This window comes from Dipodomys spectabilis, unplaced genomic scaffold, assembly GCF_019054845.1.
Source record: "Dipodomys spectabilis isolate Male_0828 unplaced genomic scaffold, ASM1905484v1 ptg000018l, whole genome shotgun sequence".
Taxonomy (NCBI): Eukaryota; Metazoa; Chordata; class Mammalia; order Rodentia; family Heteromyidae; genus Dipodomys; species Dipodomys spectabilis.
This window is the reverse complement of record NW_024870695.1, coordinates 9,238,674-9,265,124: the sequence shown is the minus strand read 5'-3', so window position 1 is coordinate 9,265,124 and position 26,451 is coordinate 9,238,674. Positions and strand designations below refer to the sequence as shown.

The window sequence follows — 26,451 nt, the reverse complement described above, 5'->3', positions numbered from 1 at the left end:
CCAGAATATTGAGGCTGACTTGGACCAACACAAACCCAGAAAATACAGTATTACATACTTTAAGGTAGTCATTCATAAGGGTTGTCAACAGTTCCAACATAAGGAACAAGTCTTCTGGCGTTCTACATCTTTTTCTCTAGCCAAAGTGGTCCTTATTTATAGAGGCCTTGATCATCATCAGCATTATTATCTCCTTCAGTCAGAATGATAAATTGCTTTTTTACGAATCTTCAGAACTTGATGAGCTATAAGAATCTCTCTTTTCCAAACACAAATTCCCCACCCATATGGAAGTTATGACTTGGTTCATTAAAAAGAGATCTCTACATGTTACCACCAAGTACCAGTACAGCTGGGCTTCTACTCCCAATTATTACCATTCACCCCTTCCAGATCCTTAGTGTGGAGGACATAATCATTCCAGAATTTTGGATTTGATAATACAGCTGCCTCTACTTCATCCACTGAACATCACCTAGACAGCCTAGAGACCTGCAAGCAAGACACTGAGAGAAGAGAGGGGGAGTGACCCTTGGTTATTTGTAAGTTAGACTTGTCCATGATTTTCTTTTCCAGACTCAAACTCAAGATCCTTTTGTCTCTACCTCCTAAGTAGCTGGTATTATAGGCATGCCTACAAAACCCAGCTTTAGTTTCCTTTATTTGAAATAACTAAAATAGGGCTGGGAAGTTGGCTCAGTGGTAGAGCGCTTGCCTTGCATGCCTGAGGCCCTGGGTTCGATTCCTCAGCACCACATAAGCAAAAAGAAAAGAGCTGGAAGTGGCGTTGTGGCTCAAGTGGTAGAGCATTAGCTTTGAGCTAAAGAGCTGAGGGACAGAGTTCAGGCCCCACGACGGGACCCAAAAAAAAAAAAAAAAAAACTAAAATGGATGAACCCAAAGCAGTGAGCACTAAATTGCACGGAATAGATTTTTTTATTTTTTGGTTGCAGTATTGGGACTTGAACCTAAGCCTGGGCATAAACATGTTCCTTAGCTTTTTTGCTAAGGAACTCAAGTGCCTTTTTGGAGGCTAATTGGAGATAAGAGTGTTGATGACTTTCTTGCTCTGGCTGGCTTCAAATCTGGATCTTGTTATCTCAGCCCCTTGATTAGATAGGGTTTCAGACATGAAATCACCCGACTCTGGTTAAAATAGAATGTGTGGTGTGTGTGTGTGCGCGTGCGTGCGCTCGCGCAGGCACGCATAGGCGTGCACATGTGCACACATGTATAGGCACACACATGCTTATACACAGGTCCTAAGGACCTTGACCAAGGGCCTGGGTGCTGTCCTTGAGCTTTTTTACTCAAGGATAGTGTTCTACCACTTGAGCCACTGCTGTTTCTAGCTTTTTGGTGGTTAATTGGATGTAAGAGTCTCAAGGGGCTCTCAGTGGCTCATGCCTGTAATCCTAGCTACTCAAGCCAGCCCAGGCAGGAAACTCCTTGAGACTTTTATCTCCAATAAACCACTTAGAAAGCCAGAACTGGCGCTGTGGCTCAAGTGGTAGAGTGCTTGCCTTGAGCTGAAGAGCTGAGGATAGTGTCCAGGCCCAGAGTTCAAGCCCCATGACTGACCAAAAGATAAAAAGTCATTCAAGGACTTTCCTGCCCTGGTAGGCTTTGAACCATTATCCTCAGATCTCAGCCTCGAGTAGCTAGGATCATAGGCATGTGGTATCAGTGCCTGGCTTGTAGTTTATTTTAATAAAGTGTAGCAGAAGGGAAACTTCAAATTTAGTAGTATTTTCTTTCTGTTGCTATGGGTACAATAACTATTGGAATTATTTAATAGAGAATTAAATCATTTAGTCAGTCTCTAAAACTTGAACATCTTTGGAGCCTTGTTAGCTGCTTAGCCTTATGTGTTCATTCCTGTCTTGTCTTGGGAAGAGCAGCTTAGATCTAGCACTTATAACCTATACCTTTGAAAAACTTGTGTTTTCATAGAGGAGTTGTATGTTTAAATAGACCCTTGAGAATGTTGCAAGTACACCAGAAATTCTTTTATGTAATTCGAATTGTTTTTCAATTCAGCATGTAATCCTAACATAAATAAAAATTATTTTACTTTATTCACATTCTTCCATTTAAACTTGTTCTCTGCCCCATAAACTTAAATTTTATCACAGTGATGTACTACAGAGATTCTAAGATTAGGCTCTATGTTCTATTTTAGTCTGAAAGGATAAAGCAGTCTAAATAAAAGTTTGTGGATGATTGCTTCAAAATCCCCTAAGCTGGACACTTTAAATGGATAAGTTACAATATAAAATTATCTCAAGTTATCTTAAAACTTGTCCATGTTAAATTTTTATGGTAGTAGAAATGAATATATATGAACGAATATATACATATATGTGTTTGTATATATATGAATGAACACACGTGTGTGTGCGTGCATATGTGTGTGTTTGGATATTTAAAAACATATATATGAAAATACCCTAAAGTAGGCAACTATTTTTTTAAATACCATATTTCTAAGACATTTTGCTGAATTTGTCAACATAGCAAAACTAATATTACACAGTAATTATGTGACAAACTTACTTGATATCTACCTAATTACATTAATAGTCTGTTGCAAAGTAAAAGGTAATAATAGATGGTATTTTCCTGCATGACTGTAATTAATATTGTTCTTACCATAAAGAATTTGTTTTTCTTTCTTTCTCATTGTTCCATAGTAATTGGTACTAGTATTATTCTAGGTACTCTTTCCAAATGAAATTTTCATTCCTTATCGATACACATTACTAAAAGAATTTTATCTTTTGTCTACTAAGATTTCCTTCACTTTTATAATCTTGACTATAATCTTCCTTCCCTGAGTAGTTAAATGTGATACTTTCTGCATTCGTTTCTGGCCTTTTCTCCCAATCACCAAGTGGTGATGTGCAAGATTAGCATCAGACATTGGGGGCTTGAATCATGTGTCCAAGCAATAGCTACAGTGTGATTACTTCTGAGAGATTACTGAGAGAGAAAAAGGGAGTAAAAACCCATAAGCTGTTGGACGCTGGTGGCTCACATCTGAATTCCTAGCTACTTAGGAGACTGAGGATCGAGGTTTGAAGCCACCTTGGGCAAGAAAGTCTGTGAAACAATCTCTAATTAGCAACCAAAAAAAAGGTCCAGAAGTGGAGCTGTGGTCAAATACCAGCCTTGCGCATAAAAGCTCTGGTACCCCATCCGTGTCCTGAGCTCAAATCCCAGGAAAGGCACAAAACAAAGAAAAAACTGGGCTGAAGAGGCCATGGATTTTGGGGTATTTAAGATTGTTGATATGAAAGATGCGATTGCAGTTTGAAGAAGGGCAGATGATGTGTAAGCAGAAAAAGAGGCCAACAACCCTTTCTTTATTCATCCTGTGTCTTCATAAACAAGAAGTACTATGTAAAAGTGCATGTGTTCTCCCTACATCTCATTTTAAAAAATAAAACCAGTGTAGTAAATGTTTATTGAGCATCTGTTTATGCCATGTATGAACATTGCATATTTAATTGGGGAAATTCAATCTTGGTTCTGGATGAGTGCTGTCATTAATATGATTAGAAAAAGAGAACTACTTTGAGTCTAAGAAGATAAAATCAGGTGTTTTTCTTCAGAACTGAGTAAATATAGAACATAATTATTTTAGTGGTAATAGGTATCAGTTTAGTGAGATAAGATCGTCTCACACATCACCACTTGGTGATTGAAAGAAAAGGCTAGGAAACTGAAGAAAACCTCACATTTAACTATTCAAAGAAGGAAGATTATAGTCAAGATGATAATAGTGAAGGAAATCTAAGTTAGTAGAAGATGAAATTCTTTTAGTAATGTGTATTGTTAAGGAATGAAAATTGTCTTAGTGGTAGTAAGTACCTGTTTTCTGATGTCTAAAATTTCCTTTGCATGGGAATCGTTTTTTTTGTTTTTTCCATTAGAAAATAAATTTGAAAGCCAGGTGCCAGTAGCTCACGCCTGTAATCCTAGCTACTCAGGAGGCTGAGATCTGAGAATAAAGGTTCCAAGTCAGCCCCGGCAGGAAAGTCTGTGAGACTCTTATCTCCCAAAAGCCACCAGAAAACCGGAAGTGGCACTGTGGCTCAAGTGGTTGAGTACTTGCCTTTAGCTGAAGAGCTGAGGGACAGTGCCCAGGCCCAGGGTTCAAGCTCCATAACCAACAAAAGAAGAAGAAGAAAAGAAAAAACTATGGACAGAGTATTCTTACACTTTAATTCCCAGCTTAAACATAATAATACTGTAATAATGGTTCTACTTGTTATTAATCCACTAACATTGTCAAAAAAAAAAAAAGCCATATAGTGTAAAGTAATTTAATCTGTGCTAGGCACTGATGGCTCACGCCTATAACCCTAGGTATTCAGGAAGCTGAGATCTGAGGATCAAAGTTCAAAGCCAGCCCAGGCAGGAAAGTCCAATAATGAGACTCTTATCACCAATTAACCACTAAAAAGCCAGAATGGAGCTGTGGCTCAAAGTAGTAGAACACATTGAGCACAAAAACTCAGGGACAGTGCCCAAGCCCTTAGTTTAATCCTCAGACCAGCATAAAAAATAAATTTAATTAAATTATCTGCTACAGAGCCTGAATGTTAACTTTAGTAGACATTAGAATTTACATAGACATTACATTTAGTAGACAGTAGAAAGTTACTTAGTAGATGTAGACATTTTAGGAGACAGCATGCTTGTGCTCATAAAGTCCTCAATTAAACAAGAATACATGACTGCTTGGTGATCCTTTTCTACATGTTTGCTATTGCTGCATTAAGATTTTCCATTTTCTTTCTTTTCTTTATATTTTTTTTAATTTTTTTTATAGAAGTCGTGGGGCTTGAACTCTGTGCCTGGGCACTGTCCCTCAGCTCTTCAGCTCAGACTAGTGCTCTACCACTTGAGCCACAGCACAACTTCTGGCTTTTTCTGTTTACGTGGTGCTGAGGAATCGAACCCAGGACCCCATGCATGCAGGGCAAGCATTCTACCACTGAGCCACTTTCCCAGCCCCCCATTTTCTTTTTTTTAGCATAATTTGTTCAGCTAGTCAAGTAGAAATTAGTGTCCAGAGTTAAGATATTTATCTGCCAGCCTGATAACTCTCTATAAGCTGTGGAATTTTTGTTTAGTTTTTATGGGCAAACACTTTTCTGTTAAACTACAGCATCAGCCCTTAAGCTGTGTTTCTTTTTCTTCTCTTCTCTTTTCTTTTTCTTTTTTCTTTTTTTTTTTGGTTGGTTGTGGAGCTTGAACTCAAGGGCCTGGGCATTTGACCTTGAGCTTCTTTGTGCTCAAGGCTAGAACTCTGCAACTTGAGTCACAGTACACTTCCGGTTTTGGGGTAGTTAATTGGAGATAAGAGTCTCTGGGGGACTTTTCTGGCCAGGCTGGCTTAGAGTGACAGTCCTCAGATCTCACCTTCTTGAGTAGCTAGGATTACAGGAGTGAGCCACTCTCTCTCTCTGCTAAGCTGTGTTATCTTTAATCAACCCAGAGGAGCCCCAGTTAATTTGGTTGATACTTCAAGTACTGTATCATTTGTTAAGGTTTTTCCTCTCTGTTAGACATTTAGAAAGTTTAAGGAAGAACTTAGCTACCTTGAGGAACAGTAGAAAGTGTCATTCTTATACCACAAATGTATACTTTTTGTTGTTGGTGATGGTGGTTGTGGGACTTGAACTCAGAGCCTAGGTACTATCCTTGAGCTCCTTCAGTGCTAGGCTAGCACTCTACCACCTTGAGCCACAGCTCCACTTCCAGTTTTCTAGTGGTTAATTGGAGATAAGAGTCTAACGGACTTTCCTGCCCTGGCTGGCTTTGAACTGTGAGCCTCAGATCTGTCTCCTGAGTAGCTAGGATTACAGACATGAGGCACCAGTGCCTGGCTAGTTTTTGGCATCTTTTTATCCTCTTCTTTCCTTTTTCTGTTTTCTGATTCTTCTCTGATAAGCAATCATGCTGGCCTTTTATTTTTACTTAAAGAAGTTATCTGAAGCTGTCCTTTTCTAAGAATTTCAGAGAACGAATTGAGTACAGTATACAGAATTTCATATGAACATTCCAGTGGCAAATGAGCCAGGACTGCTACCTGTTGAATGAAATAGGCAGTTTTGAAATACTGGCTAGGTCCTTGTACCTTTATAAAAATTATTTTTTAGGTTGGGGATGTAGCTCAGTTAGTAGTAGAGGTCATGCTCAATTTGCTCCAGGCCCTGAGTTCAATCCCTATCATCTCCCCAAAAAATTACTTTTTGCATATAGGGAATTAAGTTTCTGATCAGTATCTATCTTGTCATTTGACTTAGTTTTATCTAGGAACACGGGATATACTTTTTTTTTCCCCCAGGGCCTTGCGTGTGCCGGGCAGGCGCCCTTCCGCTGGGCTAAACCCCCAGCCCTGGGATATACATTTTTAGACTTGTTGTTTCTCCAAATAAGAGGCTCTTTTGCTCTCTGAATAATAGCTGGAATACATACATATTGCTTAAAATATGTCCCTATTAGAGATGTGCAAATATTTTGTATTAGCTTTTCCTACAAATATTAGAATTTTTTATTTGGGGAAAAAAATCAAAGATCCACTATTTAAACCAAATTATTAAGTAGATCTCTTCTATAGACTTCGCTCTATTTCATGTTTTGGGGGTTTGATTATAAAGATAAACTTAAAGGAAAAGAGTATTGAACAGTTGTGACTTACTAAGTGATTTACATTTATTTTGACATTAGTATCATAAATCTACTAATAGCCCTGTTTTTACACTGAGGGAACTGAAGCTGTGATGGATAAAAATCGCATAATGATTTAACTGTGATTTAAGCATAGGTCCTTTAGACTATGAAGCTTATACATACTGCCTTTCTGAAAGACAAAATTGATTACTAACTGTAATCAGAGAACAGAATATGACTGCTGCTAGATAAGAACTATGGCAAAAGTACTGGCAGTTCAGAAAAAGATATCATGCCTTAGGAAGGATCAGGAGAGATTTTTGTGAGGGGGATTTAGTTTGCCTTTGAATTGGAAGGAAAGTCTTTTAAGTTAGGTAAAGGAAAAATAGGAGCTAAATCATGTCTTGCCATTTTTATTACCAGAATGCTATCACATGAGCAAGACCACAAATGTACATAGTGTGTTTGAGAGTTTGCTGAGCCCTGTCTCAAGTTGAAGCTAAAATTTTGAGTTTCTCGTTTCTACCTTTGAGACTACAGGTTTGACTCGTTTGTAAAGATGATATGGAGCCAGGCAGTGGTGGCTCACTCCTATAAGTCTAGCTCCTAGGGGCCAAGGAGGCCAGCTCAGGCAAAAATTTGAAGAAATCTCACCTCAACCAATAAAAAGCTGTGCATAGCCGGGAGCCGGTGGCTCACACCTCTAATCCTAGCTATTCAGGAGGCTGAGATCTGAGGATCATGGTTCAAAGCTAGCCCAGGCAGGAAAGTCCATGAGACTCTTTATCTCTAATCAACCACTCAGAAAACTGTAAGTGGCGCTGTGGCTCAAGTGGTAGAGTGCTTGCCTTGAACTGAAGGCCTGAGAATAGTGTCCAGGCCCAGAGTTCAAGCCCCATGACCAACAAAACAAAAAAAGCTGTGTATAGTGGTATATGTCTATCGTACCAGCTGTGTGGGAGTCTGACATTGGGAATATAATAGTCCAGGCAAGTCCAGATACAGTGATACACTCCTGTCATCCTAGATACGTCAGGAAGCATAAATAGGGGGTTGTGATCCAGAACAGCTTGGACAAAAAAGTTCTCAGGACTCTCAAAAAACAAAACAACAACAAAAAACATAGAGCAGAAACATTAAAGCCCAAACATTAAAGCACCTAAAAAACATTTTTTTTAAAGCACCTGCCTATGAAGAACATAGCTAGCCCTGGGTTCAAGCTCAGTCAAGCAAAACAAAGTGTGTGAGTGTGAGACGGGGGGGGGGGGGGGGGGGGGGGGGGCATGTGCTATACTTCATAAAGTAACAAGATTTATAATTTCGGTGTATTAGCATCATCTCATTTGTTTTCTATCCCTCTACATTACATACACATGTGTGCGCACATATATGCTAGCCTGAAGTGGTAGGGTATCTTTCAAAATAAGTTGAACACAGTTCTACTTCAAGGATTCTTTCAAGTAGCTGCTAAATGATTGGAAATCATTCTGGAGGCTCTAGACATTGGTGGAAGAACATTCTTTGGGACAAAATGTCCTATGGTTCAATAAATGCCTCCTTATACAGGTGCCAGTGGCTCATACCTATAACCTAGCTACTCAGGAAACTGAGATCTGAGGATCATGGTTCAAATCCAGCTTGGGCAGGAATGCCTGAGAGTCCTCTTCCAGACAAAAGGCCAGAAATGGAGCTGTGGCTTAAGTGGTACAGTGGCAGCCTTGAAAAAAAAGCTCAGAGACAGTGCCCATACCTGAGTTCAAGCCCCAGTGCTAGCATACAAAATATATATAAAACATAACTGCTTCCTAAATAAGATGAAATATTTATAAAAAGGAAGGAGATGATTAAGCATGGGGAAACTAATGAAGTGACTAGAAAGAAGATGGCATGTATAAGAAAAACACATTCTATTTAAATTTTGAGTAAAGAGCTTATTGTAAAGAGAAGAAAAGGAAGTGGTGCTGTGGCTCTAGTGGTAGAGCACTAGTCTTGAGCTCAAGAGCTGAGGGAGAGCATCCAGACCCAGAGTTCAAACCCCACGACCAACAAAAAAACATTCTTTAAAAATATGTAAAGAGAAGAAAAATCTAGGTTGATAGCCTTAAAGTAATAATATAGGCATGATAGAGACTCTTTCTCCCCTATTTCTTTTGGAAGAAGAAAATTAGATTCATATTTACTTAGAATAGTTCTCTGTTTGAAGTCTTTTTATAGTCTACTGTGAGAGCAACCTGTCTCAGTAACAATTTAACCAGCTGTTGGTTACTTGAATTTCCCTAAAACAAAGATAAGTGAATACAAGGCTAACTGCTTTTAGACAGCAGCAGTCCTTTCCAAAGTTATGTAGTCATTTTTATTAATAAGCAATAGGAATGGTTTCACATACCTAGGTAGCAGTGTGTCAGTCTGTGTGTACACATATGTGCTTCCCTTCTCCCAGCACTTTTAAAGTTGATGGCTTTGTCCTTGATTGTTCAGTATAATAGTTTGCAGATTCACTAAGAGAGCTTATGTAGTAATGCTTGCTTTATTTTTTTTCTCTTCCATTCTTGTTTTATTTTTTACTTTTTTTCCTTTGTGATATGACATTTTCAGCTGATGTATTGAAAGCAAATCCTTCTAATTTGGAAGCCCTGATCACAAGAGTGAGTTTTTCTACTAGTGTCTTTAGCTGTATCTCTTTTTTTTGTGTGTGCGTGCGTGTGTCTTTCTACCCTTTCTTTCCCCTTCCCAATTCAAAAGAGTTTCAAAACAGGCTTCATAAATATTAGGTACGAAAATTCCTCTGTCTGTTGAACATCATACCTTTTTACAAAGCAATGTCCACTTTATATTGGGTCAAAGTCCTTTTCCGAAGCTGATGTAAAAACATAAACTAATGTGTGTGTGTGTTTTTTTTTTATATTACCTATTGATATTACCTATTGTGTTAAATAATTTTAATCCTGTCTTCATTGCAGATAGGTATGTCTGGACTTTTGTCACCAGTGTATTCTGGCACTGTTCTTTTTTTGGTTGTTTCTTTTATCTTAAGCAAACGTATACAGTAGCTTTTAAGAATAAAAGACCTATTATCTGAATTTTCAAATCTTCAGCTTTATCTCTATTTTCCCTCTTTATCCTCTGGGTATTTCTCTCAGAACCATGAAGGAATAAAAGCTATTAATATTGTACTCTAATTTCGGTAGACTGACCAGATGAAAGTGGTCAAACTGATGAACTCTGAATGTGCTAGTATTGGAAGACCTCTAGGGTTTGTTAAATATGACAGGAAACATGCTGAAAAGAAACAGCACCTTTTATAGTAAAATGAAAGTATGTTGTCTAATTGTTTTGATTTATATAACCTCCCCCATGAAAGCTGTACATTGCTTTTTAAGATCTTACATTGCAAATAATTTTCTGTGCTAGCCTAACCCCTTTCTGTTCTCCTTGGCCTGTGTTACTACAATTTATCTCATGCTCTGTTTGTCTAGTTTTGCATCTTGGAAGAACAGGTGATTAAATAGTCCCTTTTCTTTCTTCCCAATGTTCTAAAATTTGCTTTTTGCTTCTGAAAACATTTTATTTTGTCCAATAAGGCAGATGACTTCTGTCCTAATTAGAAATGCAGATATTACACGTGTGTACCCAGAGTAATTAGCCATTGTGTTTTCAGTTACCATAAGAGAGTATGATAATGTGTTCTACACTAGTACCATAACCATTGGTTGAAATAAATAGTTTAAAGGCTTTGTCTTTAAAATCCCCAAGATACTCTAAATCACCTACCCTGTTTTCCTTTCTTTCCCTTACCCAGAGATTAAAAGATCTCAAGCAGAGGGAGTTTGCCCGAAATGTTTCTTCAAGATCTCGCAAAGATGAAAAGAAACAAGAAAAAGCCCTTCGGCGGCTCCATGAGTTGGCAGAGCAGAGAAAACAAGCTGAATGGTAAGGAAAGTTTCTTCTAGGGTGTTCTAAAGATAATTATAATGCTTTTAAGACTTAAAGCTATAGATTTAAGATGATGATTTAACATTTAAATTGAGGTTTAAAAATCATAAGTCTTAATATATTTTTAAGCCTTAAAATTTTTAAGCTGCATGTGGTAACACTCACCTGTAATTCTAGCTATTCAGGAAGCAGAGGCATTGAGAATTTTGAATTGTAGGTCAGCCTACAGAAACTTAGCAAGACCTTAACTTAGAATGCACAAGGTCTAGAGGCATGATTTGTTAGTATAAGACCTACCATTCAGTCTTTTAGTAGATTCTTCTTTTAAACTAAAAGTATATTCATATTTGGAATATAAGATACTGTTGTGTGCCCTTTGAGGACATGTTCTAGGTGACATGGTCAAATTACAGGTAAGCCTCTACCTTAGTTTCCTTATCTATAAGACTAGTAAGAGGATCTGGGAAGGTGGCTCAGTGGTAGAGTACTTGCGTCACATGCATGAGGCCCTGAGTTTGATTCCTCAGTACCACATAAACAGAAAAAACCAGAAGTGATGCTGTAGCTCAAGTGGTAGAGTGCTAACCTTGAGCTGAAGAGCTGAGGGACAGTGCCCAGGCCCAGAGTTCAGGTCTCATGACTGATTTAAAAAAAAAAAAAGACTAATAAGGGCCAGGCACTGGTGGCTCAGGCCTGTAATCCTAGCTGCTCAGGAGGCTGAGATCTGAGGATCACGGTTCAAAGTCAGCCTAAGCAGGAAAGCCTGTGAGACTCTTATTTCCAATAAAACACCAGGAAACTGAAAGTGGCACTGTGGCTCAAGTGGTAGAGCACTTGGCTTGAGCTGAACTGCTGAGGGACAGTACCCAGCCCACAGTTCAAGTCCCACAATCAACAGGAAAAAAAAAAAGACTAATAAAAATTTACTTATAGTTGTTATAAAAAGTGACTGAGTTATTATATCAGAAGTACTCAAAGCTAGGTATTGGTGGCTCATGCATATAATCCTAGCTAATCTGGAAACAGATCTAGGGATCATGATTCAGAACCAGGCTGGATAGAAAAGTCCATAAAACTCTTTATCTTTTATTAGCCACTAGAAACCAGAAATGGAGCTATGGCTCAAGTGGTAGAATGCTAGCCTTGAGCAAAAAAGCCAGGCCCTGAGTGCAAGCCCCACAACCAACAAAAAAAAAGTATTCAAAAGAATACCTAGCATATCAGACAAGATTAAAAAATGATATCACAACTGGCCTGCCAGTGGTTTACCTATGCTACTAGCTTCTCAAGAGGGTGATGTCTATTTGAGAATCATAGTTCCAACCAGTCCAGGCAGATAAATCTGAGAAGCTCTTTATCTCCAGTTAACAAACTAGAAGTTGAGGCATGGCTCAGTTGGTAGAGTGCCAGCAATGAGTGGCAAAATGAACAGAAAAAAACTGAGTTGAGATTCAAAGGCTCTCAGTTAAAGCCTGGCGTTTAAAAAAAAAAAAAAGCAAGAAAGATGTTATGTCACTACTCTCTAACACTTCATTTGTAGAAAAGTGCAGTATTCTATCCAGAAAGTTCTGGGATATACACTATACACTTAGTACTAAATACTCTAAAACCAAATTCTATCCATTTATTTCTCATAGTTTCCTGCCTTCTTGAATGTTCTTAATGTTCTTTCATAGTTATTACTGATTACCACATTTTTAGCTGATATTTAGTCTTAGACAAATTTACCTAACCTAAGGCACTAAATCTTTGCACCTTTGAAGCTCACTGCAAGTTTTATGTGATATGTGCTTCAATCAGAAAGGGGAAAAAAAAAGTGAGGTTCCAGGTTTTTCAGTGGCCACCAAGACCAAGAGGACACTAGATTTAGTACAAAGAGAAACTATGAAGACATGTATAAGTGGCATACCTGTAATCTCAGCACTCAGGAGGATGGAGACTTCAAAGCCAGTCTAGGCTACATAGCTAGGCCCTATCTGAGAGAAAGGAAAGGAGGGGGGGATAGAGGTGAAGAGGGAGAGACTAGACAGAAAGACTATGATTGTGGCTTTAAAAAAAATTGCTGAGGGCTGGGAATGTGGCTTAGTGGTCAAGTGCTTGCCTAGTATGCATGAAGCCCTGGGTTCAATTCCTCATTACCACATAAATAGAAAAAGCTGGAAGTGGCACAATGGCTCAAGTGGTAGAGTGCTAGCCTTGAGCAAAAGAAGCTCAGGGACAGTGTCCATGTCTTGAGTTCAAGCCCCCAAGACTGGTCAAAAAAAATTTTTTTTTTCTTCTGAGGTGTCAGGAACTGGTATGTCATATTTGTTATTCTAGCTACTCAGGAGGCTGAGATCTGAGGATCATAGTTAGAAGCCAGCCTCGGCCAGAAAACACACACACGCGCGCGCGCGCGCACACACACGCACACACACACAGCTGTGGCTTAAGTGGTAGAATGCCAGCATTGAGCAAGGACAACCCCGAGGCCCTAGTTCGAGCAAGTACACTAGGCCATTTTTCTAGTTCATATTCTAATAAGTGTTTTTCTTCACTGGTAAGTTTCAGTTCTCAGTTTTATAAGTGAATAATTAAAAGATTACTAAGTAGGGCTAAGGGTGTAGGCTTTGTGGTAGTAGACAACTTGCTTACTTTCTGGAGTTCTATACCTAGCACTGAAAAAAAAAAAAAATGATTACTTTAATCTTGAATAAAAAGTTTGGATCCATCATCCAGTATTTCTTCATCCTAGAACTAGTGTGTGAGTCCACGATACTACTGTAACAAGACAAAAATAAAGTAAAAGATCAAAATGAATCTCCTTTTTGTTCAATTTAAGAGTTTTGTGTTTAGAAGTTTTACTTATTCGTTTCTTTGGGGTAGGTTTCATAACATACTGTAAACATCTGTCCAGTCTGTTGAGTGCCCATTTGCCAAACGCAGCAGCTCATATAGCAAGATATAGATTGGAATGATTTGGGTTTCAGAATTAAGAAGTTAGGAGAATAAAGGTCAGTTAACAGAAGCTTTATTCAAATGAGTATCTACATTTATTTCATTCTTGAGTTTGATACTCAAGGGATACCCATACACACTGAAATTTTCAGGCAAGATAGGCAGTTTATAAATGGCTTTAAGGCTCTTCAGTGTTCCCAGTGTCAAAGCTGAAAGGATTATGGTCATTGTTCTGCCTTTCCAGAAACTAATAGGCCCTGTGGTTTCTGTTTCAGTTTAACCATTAGTCTAAAAATATTAAAAGGAAAATTCCAGAAATAAAGAATTTACAAGTGGGCTGGGAAGGTGGCTCTGTGGTAGAGCACTTGCCTTGCATGCCTGAGGCTCTGGGTTCAATTCCTCAGTACCACATAAGCAAAAAAGAAAAAAGCTGGAAGTGGCGCTGTGGCTCAAGTGGTAGAGCGCTAGCCTTGAGCTGAAGCGCTGAGGGACAGTGCCCAGGCCCAGAGTTCAGGCCCCATGACCAGACCCCCCCCCCCCCCCAAAAAAAAAAAAAAAAAAGAATTTACAAGTTTTGAATTGTGTGCCATTCTAAGTAGCATGATGAAATCTTGAGTTGTCTTACATGAATCATCCCTTTGTCCAATATATCCATGTTCTGCCCATTGGAGAAAGAGTACTTTGTATTGTTACAAATGATCTTTTTTGTTGTTGTTGTTAAACTCTACCTAGTCTACAAGTTAAACTTTAGCAGATAGTGGAAGACGGAGAGGGAGTTTTAAGTATAAACACCATATATAAATATATAAAAGTGTTTAGTTTTGTTTCGTTGTTGGTTTTTTTTTTTAATGGTGTAGTTGTTGTTGTTGATGGAGGTCAGAAACATCTCGTATGGCTCAGGGAAAAGGACTCTATCACAAAAACAAAGCAAATGTTTTGACATAGTGCCCAAAAGATAGGCAACAGTCTGGTTTCTAAAACAGTTTTATTAGTTACAAACTGCCATAGAGTAGCTTAATAGAGGATTCTGGCTTATGTTTAATTTAGAATGTATACTTTTTAAAGAAATTAAAATGTAATACATAGAGGAAAATTAGATGTTTTAATTTAGCTGAATGAAATGGTCTTTGTGAAGATTATATAGATGTGACTATATAGATATATATCTGATAGCATACCAATGGAAGAATGATACAGTAGAAAATGAAACTTAACAAGTGGAAGTAGACTATATGAGATGGTAGCAATGGAAAATGTTTGATTTGTGAGCTAAGCCTTGCTAAAGTCGTTTAGGCAACTTAAAAAGCAGCTTAAGGAGCAATAACAGGGTGGTGGCTTATGCCTGTAATCCTGACTACTCAGGAGGCTGAGATCTGAGGATTGTGGTTCAAGACCAACCCAGGCAGAAAAGTCTCTGAGACTCTTTATCTTCAATTAACAATTCAAAAACTGGAAGTGGGGCTGTGGCTCAAGTGGTAGAGCACTAGCCTTGAGCAAAAGAGCTCAGGGACAGTTCCCAGGCCCTGAGTTCAAGCCCTAGGACAGACAGACAGACCCATAGGAAGGGGGGAGGGAGGCAGGGGAAGGAAGGAATGAAGAAAGGGAGGGAAAGAAAGAAAAGAAAAAAGAAAAAGCAAGCAAGTAACAACATTAACCTGTGGACCCTAGGAATTTAGCTTGGTAGGTTAATTAAATGAAACACTGCCTAACTTCCACTGAGCAAGTTTTGTTTGTTAGTATAGGGCTTGGGAAGGGCCACCATTCAATGCCTGACACCTACCCATGAGGAATGATAGGACATAAAGTTGGGTTCTTTACTTGAGAATGTAGCTAATGGCAAAGCAATTGTCTAGCATGGCCAAGGCCCAGGATTCAGTTTTAAGCACTGGGGGATGGGAAGGAGCATTCCACTGCTAAATAATGAGTATTTAATAAGATAGGTGAAATGTACCCCTAAACCTGTTTTTTGTTTGTTTTACTTTTCTAAACCATTATGTAGTGCACCTGGAAGTGGTCCCATGTTCAGACCAACCACAGTGGCAGTAGATGAAGAAGGTGGAGATGAGGATAAGGATGAATCAACTACAAACAGTGGCACGGGTGCCACTACCACTTGTGGCCTTGGATCTGAATTCTCAACAGATAAAGGAGGCCCCTTCACTGCAGTACAAATCACTAACACTACTGGACCGGCACAGGCTTCTGGGTTAGCCTCCCAAGGCATCAGCTTTGGCATTAAGAATAATCTGGGGACCCCACTGCAAAAATTGGGAGTATCATTTTCCTTTGCCAAGAAGGCTCCTGTCAAACTTGAATCAATAGCATCCGTTTTCAAAGATCATGCAGAGGAGGGGACCTCTGAAGATGGAACAAAACCTGATGACAAAAGTTCTGAACAAGGACTGCAGAAGGTGGGAGATGGTGATGGTAGTGGTAATCTTGATGGTAAAAAAGAAGATGAAGAGCCTCAGGATGGAGGATCCCTTGCCTCAACATTATCTAAGTTAAAAAGGATGAAGCGAGAAGAAGCAACTGGAGTTACAGAGCCAGAGTATTACCACTACATCCCCCCAGCACATTGTAAAGTAAAACCTAATTTCCCCTTTTTACTTTTTATGAGAGCCAGTGAACAAATGGAAGGTGATAATTGTGCACATACTAAGAATGCCCCAGAGAGCAAAAAAAGCAGTTCTCCTAAGCCTAAAGGCTGTGCTAAGGCGGCAGCAAGCCAAGGAGCAGAAAAGACAGTTAGTGAAGTTTCTGAGCAGCAGAAGGAAAACACTGTGTTTGAGCCCTCAGAACCTGGAAGCAAAACTGAGATAAAGAAGGCCTCGGGAAGGGATGTAACTGAGCCCAGTTTAGAAAGTCAGTGTCAGAAGACTTCAGAAATCCAAATGTGTGAGTCTCATCTTTCTAAAGAAACCTCTCAGCCCACCCCAGCAGGAAAAGCAAACCAGGAAGGTCCCAAACATCCTACTGGCCCCTTCTTCCCAGTTTTGAGCAAAGATGAGAGCACTGCCCTCCAGTGGCCATCAGAACTCTTAGTTTTCACCAAGGCAGAGCCCTCCATTTCGTACAGTTGTAACCCTTTATACTTTGACTTTAAACTTTCAAGGAACAAGGATGCCAGAGCTAAAGGAACAGAAAAACCAAAAGATAAAGGAAGTTCCTCAAAGGATTATCTCCTTGATCATAGTGAGCCTAATAAAAGCCACGAAGAGGAAGAGAATGTACTACATTCTTCAGAAGGCAGAATTGATGCACCCGCTTCAGGGTCTGCCTGTAACAAGCAAGAGGCTGGAGGTAGTCATGGGTCAGAGACTGAAGACACAGGGCGAAGCCTTCCTAGCAAGAAAGAACGATCTGGGAAGTCCCACCGACACAAGAAGAAAAAGAAACACAAAAAGTCCAGCAAACACAAACGAAAACACAAGGCTGATATAGAAGAGAAAAGCTGTAAGGCAGAGTCTGGGGAGAAGTCTAAGAAGCGCAAGAAACGGAAGCGAAAGAAGAATAAGTCATCAGCCCCAGCAGATTCTGAACGAGGACCCAAACCAGAACCCCCTGGGAGTGGCAGTCCTGCACCACCCAGAAGACGACGACGAGCCCAAGATGACTCCCAGCGGAAATCCCTTCCTGCTGAAGAAGGGAGCAGTGGCAAGAAGGAAGAAGGTGGAGGTGGTAGCAGTTCCCAAGACCATGGTGGAAGGAAACACAAAGGTGAACCTCCGATTTCATCCTGTCAACGAAGGGCTGGCACCAAACAGAATAGTAGCCGGTCTAGCCATCGGAGCCGACCCAGTAGTGGAGAGGAGGATAGTGATGATGCTTCATCACGTCGGCTCCACCAGAAGTCTCCATCCCAGTACAGTGAAGAGGAGGAGGAGGAAGAAGAGGAGGAGGAGGAGGAAGACACTGGCAGTGAGCATTCCCGAAGCCGCTCCCGGTCTGGCCGGCGCCACTCCTCACATCGCTCTTCCCGGCGTTCTTACTCAAGTAGCTCAGATGGTTCTTCAGACCAAAGCTGCTACAGTAGAAAGCATAGTTACTCTGATGACAGCTACAGTGACTATAGTGACCGATCAAGAAGGCACTCTAAGCGCTCACATGACTCAGATGACTCAGACTATGCCAGCTCCAAGCACCGATCTAAACGACACAAATACTCATCATCTGATGATGACTATAGCCTCAGTTGCAGCCAGTCCCGAAGCCGTTCTCGGAGTCATACCAGGGAGCGCTCAAGATCCCGAGGCCGGAGCCGTAGCAGCAGTTGTAGTCGCAGTCGGAGCAAGAGGAGAAGCCGTAGTACCACAGCTCACAGCTGGCAGCGAAGCAGGAGCTATAGCCGTGATCGCAGCCGCAGCACCAGGAGTCCTTCCCAGAGATCAGGCTCTAGGAAGGGATCATGGGGTCATGAGAGCCCTGAGGAGAGGCGTTCTGGCCGTCGAGATTTTATTCGTTCAAAGATCTATCGCTCTCAGTCCCCACACTATTTTCGAGCAGGCCGAGGAGAAGGTCCTGGGAAGAAAAATGATGGCAGAGATGACTGTAAGGAGATAGGCCCACCCTCCCAGAACAGCAGCACTGGCACAGGGAGGGGGTCAGAAAGTGACTGCAGCCCTGAAGACAAGAACTCTGTTACTGCCAGACTGCTACTAGAGAAAATCCAGGCCAGAAAAGTGGAGAGGAAACCCAGTATGAGTGAAGAGGTGCTGGTCACCCCTAATAAAGCTGGGCTCAAGCTCAAGGACCCTCCCCAAGGTTATTTTGGGCCCAAGCTGCCTCCCTCTCTTGGCAATAAGCCTGTGCTTCCACTGATAGGGAAGCTCCCAGCTACCCGAAAGCCCAACAACAAAAAATGTGAAGAGTCTGGCTTGGAAAGGGGGGAAGAGCAAGAACAGTCAGAGACAGAAGAAGGGCCCCCAGGGAGTAGTGATGCCCCATTTGGGCACCAGTTCCCTTCAGAGGAAACAGCTGGCCCCTTATCAGATCCACCCCCAGAAGATCCAAAGTCTGAAGAAGCTACTGCTGATCACTCTGTGGCTCCACTAGGTACCCCGGCACATACTGACTGCTACCCTGGGGATCCAACCATCTCCCATAACTACCTCCCTGACCCCAGTGATGGGGACACCCTAGAATCCCTGGATAGCAGCAGTCACCCAGGCCCTGTGGAGTCCAGCTTGCTTCCTATAGCACCAGATCTCGAGCACTTCCCTGGTTATGCGCCACCTAGTGGGGAACCTAGTATTGAATCAACAGATGGGGCTGAGGATGCTTCACTGGCTCCCCTGGAGAGTCAACCCATTACATTCACCCCTGAGGAGATGGAGAAGTATAGCAAGCTCCAGCAGGCCGCGCAGCAACACATCCAGCAGCAGCTTCTGGCCAAGCAAGTAAAGGCCTTTCCAGCTTCAGCAGCCCTAGCCCCAGCCACACCAGCCCTGCAGCCCATCCACATTCAGCAGCCAGCCACAGCCTCTGCCACCTCCATCACAACTGTTCAGCATGCTATCCTACAACATCATGCTGCAGCTGCTGCTGCTGCCATTGGCATTCACCCCCATCCTCATCCCCAGCCTCTTGCACAAGTGCATCATATTCCCCAGCCCCATCTAACTCCCATTTCTTTGTCCCACCTCACTCATTCTATCATCCCTGGCCACCCTGCCACTTTCCTTGCCAGCCATCCCATCCACATAATTCCTGCTTCAGCCATCCATCCTGGGCCTTTCACTTTCCACCCTGTCCCACATGCTGCCCTTTACCCTACCCTTCTTGCTCCACGGCCTGCTGCAGCAGCTGCCACTGCCCTCCACCTTCACCCATTACTTCACCCCATCTTCTCAGGTCAGGACCTGCAGCACCCCCCCAGCCATGGCACATGAGTTGGGGGATGGAACCTAGATAGGGTCAGGGAAGATAATCCATAAGTCTTTCCTTGGGGTGTTGAGCCTTTAATACCAGCAAGTAAAAGCTGGGATGGGCAGTGTCTGACAGCCAAAGAATTGTGTTTTGGCTTACAGAAATGGTTTTTTGAGGTTTGCTTTGGGTTTACTATCAGGGATTTTCCCCTCTCTATTTGTCTTTCCTGTCCTGTGTTCCTAAGCTAGGAGAACACCAGTAAGTGCTACCCACCCCTCTGCAGCAACATCTCCAAACTGTCAAATTTAGATAGTTCCTCTCTTCTTCTACTTTTTGACCTCTGCTCTTCCCATCTATAAATTTAAACATTTTCCTCCTCTCTGGCCTAATTGTCACCAAAGCATTTGCCATGGACCCAGTCTGGTCCTGCCTTCTCAGTGCCACATGGAAGCCCAAGCTCTCTTTCCAGTGGCGAAAACTCCACCGCTTTTGGGCAGTGTCCTTGACCATCCCTTGGTGACATGTTATCCTAGGTGAGGTGGAAAGGGAGTCTTGACCTGGAACCAGAGCAACTCAGGCTACAATTTGTCCATTTCCCATAGAAACAGAGTCACACATTTGGTACTGTTGTCCTCAAGATCCCTCATCCCAGAAGAGACACCTGCATATATCCCAGAAAAGAAGATCCTATCATGAATAGAAGCTATGTGGAACATAGTCTCCCATGTGCTTCCCCAGAGAGGAGCTCATGTGTCTGAAGGGTATATTTTCTTCTGTTGTGTTATGTTTCCTTCTTAATTTATAGGATTTTTTAATGTAAAAATTGCACTGAACTCTATAAACATAAATGCTGCTTTTTGTAGCTCATAATAAAAAGGTTCCATATTTGTAGTATACTGCAATAATATTTTTTACATCCAGCTCTTTAAGTGATCCTTGTTCTGGTGGCTTTGTGTAAATATGTTTGCCCTAGTTGAATTAAGAAACTTTAAAGGTTATAAAATGAAAACAAAAAAAAATAAAAGTATTTGTTTTCTGCTAGATGCAAAAATGACTTCGCATGTATATTTTATCAAGCTCATGTATTTTTTGAAGTTATGAACTATAAAAATGTTTTTTTTAAACTTTTTTTTCCTCTGGGACAAAATGTTAAGTAATTTGCAGTAATTAGTGCCCCAGCACTGGGATTTTTGAGAAAATGGGCAGCAGTCTGCTGCAGGTGTCAGAGGAATGCTCAGTTGTGACCATCTCCCTTGCATGCTTTGTTGTTTTATATAGAGAAACAAGTAAATTCCACAAAGGAGGGAGAGATTCAACATCTTTATTCTCTGGAAGCAGTAAGATTCAGTGATTGTCTGCAGCGGAGATCCCCAGGTTCCCTGGGTACTTTGTTCCAGGCATTGATTTGCCTTCCTAGTATTCAGTCCCCTCTGACAATTTTTTTTAATGTGCCTTTTGGGTCAGCTAGAAACTGAAGTAGAAGTAGACCAGAGGAAAATAGAGTTGGTACAGTTTTTTCCTCCTCCTGTTGGGAGGTGAGCATATTTATAGATACTTCAAATTCTCTTGTTTCATTGGTCCATGCTATCTATCCAGTTCAGTTTCAGCAGTAGAGGTTCCTTTTTCCTTGCATGACACTGACCAGAGAAATTACCACTCCCAGCCCCTCTTCCTCCTGTTCATCTTTCACCCAGGCTCTCTGCCCTAGTTAACATACTGACCCAAAGGTGCTGTATTGCAGGACCCATCTCCTTCTTGTAGTTAGTGGTTTCGTCTTTGGCACATGCCTACCTGTTCTTATGGCTAAAATTGGTTGTCAACTGACAGGAAACCCCATTACTAAGCTGGGCCAAGGTTTTGTTTTCATGCCTTCTCAAATTTCCAAAAGAAAAAGGGGTTGAGTTCATGAGAAGCAAGTTCTGGAAAAGCTCTTGGCTAAGTCCTCCTCTTAACCTGTTCAGTGCTCATCTGACTAGAAGTAATGACTAGCACTGGAAAAATGAAATCATCTGTATAAAGTGAAGGGATTCATTTTTCTTTGCTTTCAGCCCATGTAAATATTAAAAGAACACAGTATTAACATTTTTGTGCTGCTTCCCATTAGCTTGTAGATTGAGCCATACTCTTGCTGCCTCTCTGCCTTCCCGGGGGCAGTTTTCTTCAACTTCCAAAACAGTAATTTTAAAACTTAGAAAAAACAAAACAAAACAAAACAAAAAACAAGATAACCTGTCCTTACTTACAAGCATAACAGATTGTATTTAACTTTATCACGTATGATAGAGATATATATGCTGTAAAATGAGGGAAAGGAACTTTCTAATAAACCAATGATTTGTGGAAACTTAGCAGAGTCTGTCGTGATTGATGCCCTATCCACTCAAGTTGGGAAAGGTTGGAGTTGTGTGTTACAAAGTAACATCTTGTTAGAAGTGGCCAAGGAATAGATGCTGCTTATAAACCAAATTGAGATGTTTGGGATTATGTTTTTTGAAGCTCAGGCTGCCCCAAGGAGAAGGGAAAGATGGTTGTGGGAAAGACTAGTCAATTTTTTCTTGGTCTCCATTAGATGACTTGAAATGATATTATTTCCACTCCATCTTTGCCACAGGATTTTCTTACATTTTTCTTTTTTGGATCAATAAGGTATGTAGTAGAATATATAGCATGTAAGTGTTCACTAACTTGATTCAAAATCTCCAGCTTTAAGTTTTGGGATTTTTGGATTAGTTTAAAGTCATTGGGATTGCAAGAGGCATTTAACCTCCAGGTGAAGTCTGTATAACGAGGCTTGAATATTATCCTCAACCCTTTAGTTCCACTACAGTGTTGGAGAGCCTGCCTCTACATGGTATAAGGAAATAAGCTCCATTGTTACTGAGACAATAAAAGCCCTTCTCATCCACATCAGGAAATCACAGTGTAAGTTTAGCATGGGAAGCTGTCATAGGTTTTCAGTGATAGGTTAGTTTCCTTTCTCATTGTCAGCCTTTCAAGAAGGATTTGTGTAGTGTCTATATTTATAATTTCCTACTGTCTTGATACTGATATATTCTGTCCATAAACCTAGATTCTCCCCACATCTTAAACTTGAGTTGAGTACTCATAACTGCTTGTTTTCATAAAATAGTAAAGATCAGTGTTCTCAGAAGTGCTGTTGAAAAATGAAAACAAATTCCCAAGAACAAGCAAAGTGGCAGATGGAAGAGTCAGGCAGGCCTATTTGTGAAGTTAGTGTGTAGCTGCCTTGTTCTGATAAGGCCTTGATCACCTTGGCTGGAATCAGAAGTACTCTTGTAACCTTTGATGACAAATCAGGCTTTATTTGCCACTGGTATTTTCACCTCACCCATATCACGCTATATCTGGATTGTTGCGACATTTTCCTGAATGACATCACAGTGGTTTTTTTGTTTGTTTTTGTTTTTGCCAGTCCTGGGGCTCAAATTTAGGGCCTGAGCACTGTCCCTGAGCGTTTTTTGCTCAAAGCTAGCACTCTACCACTTGAGCCACAGCACCATTTCCAGCTTTTTCTGTTTATGTGGTACTAAGGAATTGAACCAGGGCTTCATGCATGCTAGGCAAGCACTCTACCACTAAGATACATTCCCAGCCCTCACACTAGGATTTAGTTGCCTATTCCATATTAATTATATGCATTTTGTGTATTTTATATTCACTTTCTAGTAAAATGAGTTCTGAAAAGATGGAGACTGATTCTTCATATTGTGTGTGTGTGTATGCGCGCGCGCACGTGCGCGCGCATGTGTTTGAAACTTGAACTTGGCCTGTGCACTGTCCCTGAGCTTTTGTTATCAAAGCTACTGCTCCATGGGGCTGGGAAGGTGGCTCAGTGGTAGAGCGCTTGCGTTGCAATGCATGAGGCCCTGGGTTCGATTCCCCAGCACCACATAAGCAAAAAGAAAAAAGCCGGAAGTGGCGCTGTGGCTCAAGTGGTAGAGTGCTAGCCTTGAGCTGAAGAGCTTAGGGACAGCACCCAGGCCCAGAGTTCAGGCCCCACGACCGAACCCAAAAAAAAGCTACTGCTCCACCACTTGAGCCACAGCTCCACTTCGAGCTTTTTGGTAGTTAAGTGGAAATAAGAGTCTCATGAACAAGTTGGGTGCTTGTGGCTCACACCTGTAATCCTAGCAACTCAGGATAACAGTTTCTGAAGACTGAGTGAGAAAGGCCATGACTTATCTCCCATTTAACCACCAGAAAATGAAGTACAGCCATAGCTCAAAGTGGTAGAGCACTAACCTTGAGCAAAAAGAGCTTAGAGACAGTGCCCAGGCCCTGAGTTCAAGCCCCACAACCAACAAAAAAAGTCATATAGACTTCCCTGCTCAGACTGGCTTCAAACCACATTCCTCAGATCCCAGCCTCCTAATTACCTAGGATTACAGGTGCAAGTCACCAGTGCCTGGCATATTCTTTTAAAGCCCCTTAGGATGTCTCACGGAGTTGAATATGTAGCAAACGTTTTGATTATATGTTCAAGAAAGATAGAGGTAAAGAACAGTGTCATTAACAGATTATGCAAGTTTATGCATTTTTCCATGATTTTCACATTTCTCTAACTTCCTTTAACATCCTATGCAGTGTTATGCACATGGTAAAGGCTTTATGGTTGCTGACAAATGAAATCTTAACAATTGAGTTCACCCAAGCACTAGTGGCTCATATCTGTAATACTAGCTACTCAGGATGCTGAGATCTGAGGATTAGGATTCAAAGCCAGCCTTGGTAGGAAAAGCTGAGAGATTCTTATCTCCAGTTAACCACCAGAAAATTGGAAGTGGAGCGATGGTTCAAAGCTGTAGAACCCTAGCCTTGAGCAAAAAGAACTCAGGAATAGAGCCCAGGCCCAGGGTTCAAGCCCCAGGACTGACTAAAAAACAAAAAGATGAATTCATCAAGAGATTCAGAATGACTGGCTCATAGGAGATAAGTGGGAACAAGAGATCAGCATTAAAAACAATCATCTCTAACATCAAAGCATATACTCCAAACTCCTTACCAAAACCTACCTCCTGTGTTTCCAATTTTATTTAATGGTCCCACTGTCCTACCAGGCACCAAAGCTTTGAATTACCTATGACACATCCCTACCACATCCAGATACTGTTGTTGCTATGATCTCTGCTATCCATTGTTCTTACCACCAGTATCCTGGTCCAGGCCTCCCTGTCTTCAACCCTGAAGACTGCAGTCCCTGCCCATCTACCCACAAAGTCTGACTTTCTATCCACAGACAGCCCATGTAATGTGCTCCAAATTGGGACACAATTGATCATTGAATCTCTTATTCCCTGACTTTAAAAAATCTTTATCAAGAACCTCCTGTGATTTGAACTCCATGTTCCTTTCCACCTTTCTGCCTCAATCTATCTGCTGAGTCTCCTATTACCCATCCTTAATATTGACTTCTGTGCTGTTCCCTATGCATATATAATTCTCTATTCCTAAAACACAAATGGCAACCTGTCTTTAAATCATAGTTTTGCCATTGGCTGTATAAACATGGACAAAATACCTAAAACTTTTTACAATAGGTTTACCTGTATGAAATAGTTACAATCATACCTATTTCACAAGGTAGCTGTGAAATGTGACCCTTCTGTCCCAATTCTTTCTGGACTGAAGTCCTTGATGGTTATCTGTATCCTTGGTTAGCTCAATGCCTTGAACAGAGTACAATGCAATGTGAGTTAATATTGGGCTGCATCGATTATACAGAAATACAGTAACCAACAAGTTTATTACATGCCAACCATGAATTTGACACTGGGATTCATCAGTGATGATAATCCTAAATGAAATTTAAGGAACTTGGGGCTGGGAAAGTGGCTCAGTGGTAGAGTGCTTGCCTTGCATGCCTGAGGCCCTAGGTTTGATTCCTCAGCACCACATAAGCAAAAAGAAAAAAGCCGGCAGTGGCTCTGTGGCTCAAGTGGTAGAGCGCTAGCCTTGAGCTGAAGAGCTGAGGGACAGCGCCCAGGCCCAGAGTTTAGGCCCCATGACCGGACCCAAAAAAAAAAAAAAAAAAAAACAAAATTCAAGAAACTTTTAGTCTAATACAGGATACACTTTTAGTTGTGTACTGAGATGAAGTATGAGAGGAGAGAAAAGTTGGAAGAGACTTCAAAATAGCACAGGGGCTAGGGATGTAGCCCAAATAGCAAGCAAAAGGTTCTGAGTACAAACCACAATACCAGAGGGGGGATGGGAGATGTCACAGGGTAGTGAGTAGTATATAGTAGTAGTTAAGTTTGATCAGAAAATGAGATCAAAATTTAGGTTGCATTCAGACCATAGCTCAGTGGTAGAGTGCTTGCCTAATGTGTGAGGCCCTATGATCAATATCAGCCCTGAAAAAAATACATCAAAATTTGTTTCTTTCCCTTGCCACTATATGATGCCATCTTCAATCCCTTACGGATGTGCATGCCCCTGTTTAGTCTTTGAGCAATGCCTAGTACATTTTGGTATCTTGACTACGTTCTAGGACTGTACAAAAAAAAGCTTGCTCTCCCCTAGAAGGAGTGAAGCTATTCAATTGAACAACTAGTGCATAATCTCAAAGCCTGTGAACAGAATACCCTCTCTCCACTTTATCTTTGTCTCTTTGCCACTTAGTCCAAGATCCATCCACTAGCCTTTCCCCCAATACTGTCTGTACCACTGTGACCATGCATTAAGACCTGGGTCCATGGAGAGTGAGGAAGCTGCAGCACCAATATGGCTGGCTGAGGCTTCCCAAGGCCCTATAAGGAGGAAGTGGATAAATGCCTTAATCAAAAAGACGGTAGCCTCAGGTCTTATCAAAAGAGAACAGCTTCCTTACTCCTTCCCCCATCTTTGGCCAAGTCACCAAAGTTCTACAGCAGTGCAGCCAGCTGATGGGAAGGGAGGATCTGTGAAAGTGGGCCAGAGTAGGATAGTACAGACCAATTCACAGTTGCACTATCCCAAACAGAAAGTGATGGTAGTTGGACTAGCATGGTGGAAGTGAAGATGGGATCA

At 41.2% G+C, this 26,451-nt stretch overlaps 1 protein-coding gene across 4 annotated transcripts in view; it reads left to right on the top strand.

Moving 5' to 3' along the window:
- The window catches only part of Gpatch8 (G-patch domain containing 8), an 80,061-nt gene extending 59,524 nt beyond the window's left edge, over nucleotides 1-20,537 (top strand). For all 4 annotated transcript variants that reach the window (XM_042670912.1, XM_042670920.1, XM_042670927.1 and 1 more), the window contains 2 exons: nucleotides 10,484-10,614; nucleotides 15,554-20,537. In XM_042670912.1, coding sequence (XP_042526846.1) covers nucleotides 10,484-10,614; nucleotides 15,554-19,445 — 4,023 coding nt within the window. In that variant the 3' untranslated portion in view covers nucleotides 19,446-20,537. The remainder of the gene's footprint in view (nucleotides 1-10,483; nucleotides 10,615-15,553) is intronic.
- The last annotated feature ends 5,914 nt before the right edge of the window (nucleotides 20,538-26,451 follow it).